At 38.1% G+C, this 12,366-nt stretch overlaps 1 protein-coding gene across 13 annotated transcripts in view; it reads left to right on the forward strand.

Annotated features, from left to right (window-relative positions):
• The window catches only part of tcf4 (transcription factor 4), a 430,881-nt gene extending 420,735 nt beyond the window's left edge, over positions 1-10,146 (forward strand). For all 13 annotated transcript variants that reach the window (XM_036976636.1, XM_036976641.1, XM_036976640.1 and 10 more), the window contains one exon: positions 558-10,146. In XM_036976636.1, coding sequence (XP_036832531.1) covers positions 558-606 — 49 coding nt within the window. In that variant the 3' untranslated portion in view covers positions 607-10,146. The remainder of the gene's footprint in view (positions 1-557) is intronic.
• The last annotated feature ends 2,220 nt before the right edge of the window (positions 10,147-12,366 follow it).

Here is a 12,366-nt window from a genome sequence, read left to right on the forward strand (position 1 = left end):
GTACACAGTAAGGAGGTAGAGAGTAAAGAGGTACACAGTATAGAGGTACACAGTAAGGAGGTAGAGAGTAAAGAGGTACACAGTATAGAGGTACACAGTAAGGAGGTACACAGTAAAGGAGGTACACAGTAAGGAGGTACACAGTAAAGAGGTACACAGTAAGGAGGTACACAGTAAAGAGGTACACAGTAAGGAGGTACACAGTAAGGAGGTACACAGTAAGGAGGTAGGTCTCACACCTTTATCTTATTATGTGGAAGGCACAGACTTTTGGGCCTGTGAAGGTTATTTTTAGGGCCTGAGAAGGTTATTTTTAGGGCCTGTGAAGGTTATTTTTAGGGCCTGAGAAGGTTATTTTTAGGGACTGTGAAGGTTATTTTTAGGGCCTAGGGTGTCCATCTCAAAGTTGTACCTATAGTACCTTCTCAGTTGTGCGTGTTTGTGTGTCTGTCTGTATGTGTGTCTGTTGGTTTGTTTGTCCAGGTAACAGGTGAGTCCAGGTAACAGGTGAGTACAGTGTCCCACAGCTGTCTCTAACCCCTTCTTTCCTCCTATAGGTCCAAGCTCCCAGAGTTCATCAAGATGATGAGCGACCACTTCCTTTGACAACATTCTCCTATTTCCTGAACCAATCAAATCAACCGATCACGTCAATCAACGATCTGTCTGACCAACCTGATCTGACCAATGTTTTTTTTTTCCCAGGACCACCTGTCTTCTGTCTTCTGTAGAAATGAACGAACTGCAAATGTATATTGGCTATGAAAACATAACAGATACTACAAGATATGTTTTCTTATTATATTGTTTCGTATTTTCAGCATTCCCCCCCCCCCTCAAAAAAAAAACACAAAAAAAATGATATTATATATGTTAAAGAAAAATATTTAAAAAATCACAAAAAATCAATGAAAGTTAATGCAACTACGTGATGATGGGGGGGCTATTTCTAACACATGAACAATGTTGCAGGACTCAGCTGCTGTCTCAACTGAATGGCAATCTTCTCCACACTGTGGAAACTCTTGCAGTCGTGCCTGAACTCCACCTTGATGTTTAAAGTTAAATAGATATATATGAAAAATCAATCAGTCAGTCTGGGGGGGGGGTATAAAAAAAAAAGTTGAGATTATGTAGAATTTCAAGACATTTTTTAAAACATGCAATAATTATAAAAAATAAAAAAAATGTGTACTTCTAATCGAAAAACAGAACAGATACATTTTAAGATAACACTTTGTGTTTTGGGCTCTAAGTTGGCTTTAAGCAGTGTTGGGGAATGTTACTTTTAAAAGTAACTCGTTACATTACGCGTTACTTACTGTAGAAAGTAACTCGTTAGGTTACCGCGTTACTGGCATTAAAAAGTAACACGTTACATTACGCCGTTACTTACTGTGGAAAGTAACGCGTTAGGTTACAGCGTTACTTACTGTGGAAAGTAACTCTTTTAGTCGTTACATTACTTTTGCGTTACCAAACCCCAGAAAACTCTCTGAAAATGTATTGCGCGTGTTGGTCGTTGTTATGCCTATTTACTAATCGGTGCTACAACGATTTCATCCGACGTCATGGGAGCGCTCCAGACCGAGATCTCTGTCAGATTATCATGATAGCTGTTTCAGTTGTTTTACTAAATTGAACCGTGTATTTTGCAATAAAAAAAATGTGTTATTTTTTTAAATCGCATTATTAGTTGGTTGTTGTAACTGTTCCACACAACAACAAAAAAATGCGTGAAGAAGGAAAAACGTATACACATTATGATAATAAGGAAAGATAAAATAAGACATGAAAGCCTACTCATTAATAGCCTTTATTTTCTGGCTTTAATATGTCTATTTCGTTTCTTTAAAGCTGCCGAAATGTTGGTTTTGATTTGTGGACAATGTCCAAGTGTTCTGACGAAATTCCATTTTAAAACTATCGAAATGTTTGATAAATACAACAACAACAAAAGCGTTGCATCACAATTCAATTCTATCTTGATAAATCCAAGGCACCATAAATCAAAACCAACATTTTAGGCAGCTTTTTTGAAACGAAATAGACATATTAAAGCAAGATAATAATAAAGACTATTAAGTTACAACAAGCCCGACTTGAAATGTTGACGTGAACATTTTAATAAGAGTAAACTTCAATCCGCGAATGCAACTGTCAGAGAAATCCGTAAACATAAATGCATTGAAATAAATGGCGTGCAATCATCAAAGACGCATACATGTTGATTTAGTTTTCTCGGGGTGACAGGTTTAAACAAAACGTAAATCTAGATTTTGCTGTTTTGGAAGCAAGAAGCGCAATCTTCCTCAGCATCAACAGCAATCGGATGTCTTGGGTCCTTTTCCACCGGTCTTGTGGAGCTGCGCTTGGGCCTGAATGCGCATCTTGATATGTGAAGTTGACAGGCGCTTAGCCTCGAGGCACAGTTTGCGTTTTATTATTATTATGTTGTTTTCCTTTTCTTTTACCAATTCTTAATCATGTGAATACTTTCACGTGGTAAAGGCTGGTGGCTCTGCCATCCTGATAGCTTCATGCCACAATGTTCTTGAAGAAACAAGAAGAGCGTGAATTTATGAGGAAGGGATTTTCATATTATAATTTGTCAAGGGAAATAATATTTCAAAGTAACGATTCGCTTATTTGAAAAAGTAACTTTAAGTATCTGATTTCTTAAATTGAAAAAACGAATACGTTAAGTTTCTCATTACCACAAAAAAAAGTAATTTGAGTATTCTAACTCGTTACTCGTTACCCCCAACACTGCGAGAGAAGATGGAGGGAAAACATCTTCTAGCCATTCGAAACCAGCAAACGTCCTGATTCAGATTGAAATGTGTTTTCATTGGTCACTCCTTTGCGTGAGCAAATGGAACCTTGTGATTAGAGGGCATGGCCGTTGGTAGTGTTACTCTTCCTTACTGCATGTTACAAGGCAGATGAAGGAAGGAAGGAAGGAAGGAAGGAAGGAAGGAAGGAAGGAAGGAAGGAAGGAAGGAAGGAAGGAAGGAAGGAAGGAAGGAAGGAAGGAAGGAAGGAAGGAGATAAAATAAAGGGGGAGAGATATGTCTCCTTTCTGTGTCTGTCACACAGAGTCCCAGACCAGGTCAGAATAGCGCAAAGTCTCTCAACCATTTTTTGAGACCCAAGTCAAAGGTCAAGGTCTCTCCCAGGTGATGTCACTTCCTGATAATGACGCTGCAATGGAAAGGCACAGCCAGAGGGGGATGTACTGTATATCCCAGAATCTGAGCAGTCCATCACCTTGTATGATTTGCCTGATTTTAAACCCCGGACTAGCACTTCACATCCCCCTCTGTTCCCCTAGATCTCCCTTCCTGACCCCTAAAACCACCCCAAGACCCCAGAAATGCAATTTTAACATTCACTTCTACCAATGTGCCTTTCAGAGTTCATATCATTCAAACGCGATGAGGAGGAACCGGACGTTATCTGAACTTTTTAGGATTCAAGCTTAGGGAACTGTTAGTTATTAGGTCTATGCAGTCAGGTTTTTTCTGACCTGGGAATTTAAAAAACAGTAAAAAGAAAAAAAAAGTATTTTGGGATAAACTGTATTTAATTGTACTGTATGCTTATATGTAATTAGAAGGCGTGTCCCTGAATGGACCTTGTTTTAGTCAGTTGAGCCCCCTGGCGGCCCCAGCACCCCGAGTTTCAGCACCCCTTCCTCTATTCCAAGTTGCAGCCTGTTTCCATTGTGAACGACATGTCTGTTTTTTGAGCGTTGTATTATAGCTATCAGCTTTTTATCAATATCGGCTTGTCCATGAGCCCCTGTAGTCTTCAGTACCAGTGTGTGGTTGTATGTGTAAAACAGAACTTTTTCTCTTTTTTAATCTTTCTCTTATTCTTTGTCTGTTCTGGTTTCTGTGTCGATGAAAAAAATACTAAACCACGACTTGCTGCCCTATGAAAATTGGACAGCAGCTGTTTTTAAAAGTGGTTTATGTTATCCAATCAACACAAGGCACTGAAACTGGAACCTAATCTATTTGAAAATCAATATATATAAATGTAAAAATATATACAATATATAAATAAGGAAGGTGCCAGTTTTCAAAGGAACGGTTGTTTTGGGTCAGATTAATTATTTTCTTAGAGATGGGTGGAAAGTTTGACGAGGCATCTCAGTGTTAATGAGGTATGAAGGTTTGAAGAGGCATCTCAAGTGTTAATGAGGTATGAAGGTTTGAAGAGGCATCTCAAGTGTTAAAGAGACATGACTTGTTCTGCTGTGCCCCTGACATCACAATGACTGACTATGGCACCCCTGACTGGACAAAAGGGACAGGAGTTCCCCATCATCCTCCACTCATTGCTATTCAGCTGTCAAAGAAAACACACACAGACATTTGTAAATTGTATGCAACAGATGCAAACGTACCATTATTTTGAAATTGTGTATGTAAAAGTTATATTTTTACATGTAGACTGTCGTTATTTTGTGTTTAGATAAAACATTGTATCAGTTTTTTTTTTTTTTTTTTGCTAAAAGAAAAAAAAAGTAAAATTCGGTGTGTGTTGAAAACGTGTCACATTGAAATTGTAGTGAGGTCAAAAGCTTCAGTATCATTTTCAGTTTTTTTCCCCCCAAAAAAGGTTTGTTTTATATTTCCGGGATTTTTTGTTTGAAGAATGGGATTGGAGGGGGGGGGGGTAATTGGAAATCAAAAAGGTATATAATATTATTTTCATGCTCATTGCCATTTTTCATTGTATTTTTTAAGAAAATGTGTACGTAGTTATAGCACACAGGGTTGGTTCATGTCCCTTTGGTGGGGGGGGGGGGGGGGGGGGGGGGGGGGGGGGGGTGACGAATAGCTGAGAGTGGGAAATGATTGAGTTGATTTGATCAGTTGTATTCTGCTTGTAATGTGCCTGGTCATTCTAGCCAGGTGCCAATATTAATTAAAAAATGAACGGCAATTAACAGTACGTGTGTCATGGTTTAGTATTCAACTCACTCATCTCTGTATGCGCTGTCTCAGTGTTGCACCACGATGACTCGTTGATAGACAGCAGAACTCTCGTCTGCAGGGAAATACTGTATATTCTAGCTGTATTCAAGTGGTGCTAAGCATGTATGGGTCAGAGTCACAGTTTGGCCCCTTAGCTAGAAATCGTACTTTGTCAGGTAATTAAACGTTTGATTGTCCAAAAACCAAAACGAGCCCCTAGCATCTGAAAATTAGACGTGAACATAGAATTGTAAATGGCCGATTTTTTGCAATCTAGCTATCTCCCCATGAAGTTAAACTAGGCCGTTTCAGTTTATTATGTCCCAGTGTTTTACAGCTAATTCCAGCTATTTAAATAGGACCAGTGTTTTTCCAGCTAATTCCAGCTATTTGAATCGGACCTAGGATAAATACATTTTATTAGATTGGATCTTGTCGTTATAAGCGCTAATATTTTTTTGATCTTGTAAGATGTAATTGACGTAAAAAAAATATATAAATGATTGCAGTAACTGTGTTGTTATTATCCCTTTTGTGTTTACAGAAAAAGGCAACGCGTATTTAGTTCTCTTTTCCTGGTTGTACGTACATACGTGTCACGTACGTATCATGCGGTCTTCTTCTTTTCAGTGATTGAACCCATGTGCTGTGTATCATTTACAGCATTACTATTCTGACCATTCATTGCCATAATAATATCAGTTACATCAGCACTTGTCATTCGTTCTCCTGGGTGATAATATATAGGATAAATAATTTTAAAAAATAATTGTTGAATGCATCGGGAAATGTCCTAAAAAAAAAAGAGAGACTTTAAATTCAAAATCTTGCTCGTTATGAAACGTGTTGCCCTTGAATGAAAATTATTGAGCTACGAGAACAAAAGTAAAGGGCCAATGTTTTTTTTGTTTTTTTTCTATTTATTTTTGGCGATAATTGTCTTTCAACGAAGATAATAGTATATAGTCACTCAACCCTCTGTATTAGGGCGTTCCCTTATGCATTATGTTCTCTATTGTCTGTTTGAATTCTACAGTCCCGAAGCAGACATTGGTTAACTATAGACTGAAAGCAAGTCCCAGACAGACTGGATGTGTACTCACATGGCTGTGTGTGTGACTGATTTAGCAGAAACCCTTCCACATTTTTTTTTGTAAAATTGAAAGAAAAAAAATGAAAAATAATAAAGTCAACAATCATAGGGTCATCTTTGCTTTGTAACGATGGTTGCTATTTAACATCCACTACCAGACGTTTTTTTCCGACCCAGATCAAAGGTGATGATGCCATTTCCTGGGGGTGTCACTTCCTGGTGATGTCACTTCCTGGTGGTGTCACTTCCTGGTGATGACATTTCCATCGAATTTTTTCATATGATACAAACCACAAAGTTAAACAGATTTAAGTCTGGATCAAAAGTTTAACCTGACTAGATAATCATTATACTCAGCCCTCAGAAATAAAACTACTTGTCGAGCAATGATAAGAGTAATCACACTTTAAGAGTTCATGTATACTTTATAGTTCACTTTAAGTTTGGAAGGTTGATTGATGAAAGGGATTTCTTCAGTCTAGCATCTAGACACCATGAATGGTGACACATGTCAATCAATCAAGTTACGTATGGTTTAGTTACTCTCTCTTCCTATGGTTTAGTTACTCTCTCTTCCTATGGTTTAGTTACTCTCTCTTCCTATGGTTTAGTTACTCTCTCTTCCTATGGTTTAGTTACTCTCTTCCTATGGTTTAGTTACTCTCTCTTCCTATGGTTTAGTTACTCTCTTCATATGGTTTAGTTACTCTCTCTTCCTATGGTTTAGTTACTCTCTCTTCCTATGGTTTAGTTACTCTCTCTTCCTATGGTTTAGTTACTCTCTTCCTATGGTTTAGTTACTCTCTCTTCCTATGGTTTAGTTACTCTCTTCATATGGTTTAGTTACTCTCTTCCTATGGTTTAGTTACTCTATCTTCCTATGGTTTAGTTACTCTCTTCCTATGGTTTAGTTACTCTCTCTTCCTATGGTTGAGTTATTCTCTTCCTATGGTTTAGTTACTCTCTTCATATGGTTTAGTTACTCTCTTCATATGGTTTAGTTACTCTCTCTTCCTATGGTTTAGTTACTCTCTTCATATGGTTTAGTTACTCTCTTCCTATGGTTTAGTTACGCTCTCTTCCTATGGTTTAGTTACTCTCTTCATATGGTTTAGTTACTCTCTTCATATGGTTTAGTTACTCTCTTCATATGGTTTAGTTACTCTCTCTTCCTATGGTTTAGTTACTCTCTCTTCCTATGGTTGAGTTATTCTCTTCCTATGGTTTAGTTACTCTCTCTTCCTATGGTTGAGTTACTCTCTTCCTATGGTTTAGTAACTCTCTTCATATGGTTTAGTTACTCTCTTCATATGGTTTAGATACTCTCTTCCTGTCTTCGATCATGTTTGATTTCACATTTAGACGACAGACTCACACAGTGTAACTGACTACAGACAGGCCTCTATTCAATCTGTAAAGCTGAAGCGTTACGGAACCATTAATGAAATGTCAAGAGGTAGTGCTGCTTGGCAGGGTCGTGTTTCTGAGGACACTTGGCTCTTGACCTTCGCCTCTCCCGAGTCCGTAGGGGAGTTACATCGATGGGACAAGACTGTAACTACCAATTGGATATCACGAAATTGGGGAGAAAAAGGGGTAAAAGTATAGGAAAAAAAGACACAAAAAATGTATAAAATAAAAAATGCATGTAAAAGTAATTTCCAATTGAGCAGACCAATGGACCAATTTATTTGTATTTAACTAGGCAAGTCAGTTAAGAACAAATTCTTATTTACAATGACGGCCTAGGAACAGCGGGTTAACTGCCTTGTGCCGAACGACAGATTTTTACCTTGTCAGCTCGGGGATTCAATCTGGCAACCTTTCGGTTACTGGCCCAACGCTCTAACCACTAGGCTATCTGCCGCCCCCATTAGGCTATCTGCCGCCCCATTTACCGTGAATGCAGTCTCTGCTAAAGCGGGAACATTGTCTTTATATTTGAATCACGGTGTAAAACTGAACACCCGTGATGCGGATTGAATAGAGTCCTAACACAGTTAAACTCAGTACAGATTAACACAGTGAAACTCACTACAGATTAACACAGTGAAACTCACTACAGATTAACACAGTTAAACTCAGTACAGATTAACACAGTTAAACTCAGTACATAATAACACAGTGAAACTCACTACAGATTAACACAGTGAAACTCACTACAGATTAACACAGTGAAACTCACTACAGATTAACACAGTGAAACTCACTACAGATTAACACAGGGAAACTCACTACAGATTAACACAGTGACACTCACTACAGATTAACACAGTGAAATTCACTACAGATTAACACAGTGAAACTCACTACAGATTAACACAATGAAACTCACTACAGATTAACACAGTGAAACTCACTACAGATTAACACAGTGAAACTCACTACAGATTAACACAGTCAAACTCACTACAGATTAACACAGTGAAACTCACTACAGATTAACACAGGGAAACTCACTACAGATTAACACAGTGAAACTCACTACAGATTAACACAGGGAAACTCACTACAGATTAACACAGTGAAACTCACTACAGATTAACACAGTGAAACTCACTACAGATAAACACAGTGAAACTCACTACAGATTAACACTGTGAAACTCACTAAAGATTAACACAGTGAAACTCACTACAGATTAACACCGTGAAACTCACTACAGATTAACACCGTGAAACTCACTACAGATTAACACAGTGAAACTCACTACAGATTAACACAGTGAAACTCACTACAGATTAACACAGTGACACTCACTACAGATTAACACAGTGAAACTCACTACAGATTAACACAGTGAAACTCACTACAGATCAACACAGGGAAACTCACTACAGATTAACACAGTGAAACTCACTACAGATTAACACAGTGAAATAGAAGACAGGCTCCTTTTTATTTTTTTTTACATTGAATGGAAAATATAACCCTTTTTCATCTAAATTAACCATAGAAAGCACAACATGTATACAGTTATATACACACATATATAAAAGTATTGCAAAGTCTAAAAGACATTCACCAGGTGGCACCATGGCTTCTATGTCTACTCACTTTACCTTGCTCTTCATTGTTTTACTTCTTGCTGTGTATGATTTTATTCATCCCTGTGCCGTGATTGGTTGGTTTAAACATGTTCATTTCAGAGTATTAACAGACTACCCTATGAACTGTGGCCTTTTTCCTTCTCCTTGTTACGATGTGATGCAATTAAAGTGCTGAAACAAATAGAGCGAGCAGAGAGTTACCGTGGATCAGTGCCTCTGGCATTTTTTGTTCTTTGGCCTCCTTTGTCTAGTGCTCTTTTGCTATGAAATAAACTAGTGAACCCAATCATGATAGAGAGGAGCAGAAAAATAAGAAACTACATTTAAAATAAATGAAAATATATTTGGCTTGTTTTGTTTTTTTGTTGTTGCAGGGCCAATCCTTTTATACCAGGTATATTGAGGAAATAAGATTTGGAAGCAGAAGAAAAAAAGAAGACAAGAAAAGTCAAATTTTAAATATTCCAGTTTGTAGATTATTTTTTGGGGAATCATTAAAAGTAAAAGTTTGTTACTTTATTTTACTATTTAAAAGATGTTGTTTCCCATATTACTGAGACGAAACTGTATGGTGTTTTCCACGATGGGCTATAGTCAGACGGAGGGTCCCATCCGTACGTGCAGCAGTGATTCTAGAGGAAATGTAAAATTTTAAAAAAATGACGGTTACACTTTCTTTCCAGTATGTGGCTGAGTGCCTCAAAACCTTTTTATGTTATTCTTACTCTTTTCTTTTTACATTTTCTTAATTATGTTTTTCAGTTTCCGTTGTATTTTTAAAAAAATATATTTTTTATCTTTATGTTATAATTATTAGTATCATTGTTCTTGTTGTTTATTATAACTTTTTTTTCTTCAAATTGGTAGATATGTCCGAACAGGTTGTGTGCTGGAGTTGCTCCTCTTCAAACCAGCCCATCGTAGGCCCATTGCCTGCTGTTTTTCATCTTGTACTTATTCTATGAAGTCATGTACATGACCGTTCTGTAGCAATAAATGTGCCATTTTTATAACCTAGCGCTGTCATGGTCATGCTTTTTATTATGCACTAATGTTGTTAACCTCTATAGACAGTACACTTCTGATTTTCATAAGATGTTACTCAAGTACTGTAATGTTCAAATATATACTTTTGTTAAATTATACTGATATGTATATATATATATATATACTGTATATACAGTACCAGTCAAAAGTTTGTACACACCTTCTCATTCAAGGGCTTTTCTTTATTTGTACTATTTTCTACATTGTAGAATAATAGTGAAGACATCACAAATATGAAACAACACTTATGGAATCATGTAGTAACCAAAAAAGTGTTAAACAAATCAAAATATATTTTATATTTGAGATTCTTCAAAGTAGCCACCCTTTGCCCTGATGACAGCTTTGCACACACTTGGAATTCTCTCAACCAGCTTCATGAGGTCGTTACCTGGAATGCATTTCAATTAACAGGTGTCCCTTGTTAAACATTTCTTTGTTTGAATTTCTTTCCTTCTTTAATGTGTTTGAGCCAATCACAGTTATGTTGTAACAAGGTAGGGTTGGTCAACAGAAGATATCCATATTTAGTAAAAGACCGAGTCCATATTGTGGCAAGAGCAGCTCAAGCAAAGAGAAACAACAGTTCATCATTACTTTAAGACATGAAGGTCAGTCAATCCGGAAAATTTCAAGAACTTTGAAAGTTTCTTCAAGTGCAGTCGCAAAAACCATCAAGCGATACGATGAAACTATCTCTCATGAGGACCGCCACAGGAAAGGAAGACCCAGAGTTACCTCTGCTGCAGAGGATAAGTTCAACAGAGTTAACTGCACCTCAGATTGCAGCCCAAATAAATGCTTCACAGAGTTCAAGTAACAGACACATCTCAACATCAACTGTTCAGAGGAGACTGCATGAATCAGGCCTTCGTGGTCGAATTGCTGCAAAGAAACCACTACTAAATGACACCAATAAGAAGAGGACACTTGCTTGGGCCAAGAAACATGAGCAATGGACATTAGACCAGTGGAAATCTGTCCTTTGATCTGATGAGTCCAAATGTGACATTTTTGGTTCTTTGTGAGAGTAGATGAAAGGATGATCTTCGCATGTGTGGTTCCCAGCATGAAGCATGGAGGAGGTGGGATGGTGTGGGGGTGCTAACCCTAACCCCAACACACCTCCAGGCTGTGTAAGGGCTATTTGACCAAGAAGGAGAGTGGTGGAGTGCTGCATCAGATGACCTGGCCTCCACAGTCACCGACCTCAACCCAATTGAGATGGTTTGGGATGAGTTGGACTGCAGAGTGAAAGAAAAGCAGCCAACAAGTGCTCAACATATTTGGGAACTCCTTCAAAACTGTTGGAAATGCATTCCAAAGCTGGTTGAGAGAATGCCAAGAGTGTGCAATGCTGTCATCAAGGCAAAAGGTAGCTACTTTGAAGAATCTAAAATATATTTTGATTTGTTTAACACTTTTTTAGTTACTACATACAGTATGTGTTATTTCATAGTGTTGATGTCTTCACTGTTATTCTAGAATGTAGAAAATAGTAAAAATAAAGAAAAACCGGGAGGCCCCGGTGCAAAACTGAGGAAGAGGACAAGTACATTAGAGTGTCTAGTTTGAGAAACAGACTCCTCACAAGTCCTCAACTGGCAGCTTCATTAAACAGTACCCGCAAAACACCAGTCTCAACAGTGAAGACGCTGGCCTTCTGGAGCTGGCCTTCTAGAACACCATACAATACCCCATAATGACATCACAATACCCCATAATGACAAAGCAAAAACAGGTTTTTGGAATGTTTGCTAATGAATAAAAATGAACAACTGAAATATCACATTGACATTAGTATTCAGACTCTTTACTCAATACTTTGTTGAATCACCTTTGGCAGTGATTACAGCATCGTTTCTTCTTGGGTATGACGTTACAACCTTGGCACACCTGTATTTGGGGAGTTTCTCCAATTCTTCTCTCAGATTTTCTCAAGCTCTGCCAGGTTGGATGGGGAGCGTTGCTGCACAGCTTTTTTCAGATTTCACCAGAGACGATCGATCGGGTTCAAGTCCGGGCTCTGGCTGGGCCACTCAAGGACATTCAGAGACTTGTCCTGAAGCCACTCCTGTGTTGTCTTGGCTGTGTGCTTAGGGTCCTTGTCCTGTTGGAAGGTGAACCTTCACCCCAGTCTGAAGACCTGAGTGCTCTGGAGCAGGTTTTCATCAAGGATCTCTCATCT

The sequence above is a fragment of the Oncorhynchus mykiss genome, chromosome 5 (genome assembly GCF_013265735.2).
Source record: "Oncorhynchus mykiss isolate Arlee chromosome 5, USDA_OmykA_1.1, whole genome shotgun sequence".
Lineage (NCBI taxonomy): Eukaryota > Metazoa > Chordata > Actinopteri > Salmoniformes > Salmonidae > Oncorhynchus > Oncorhynchus mykiss.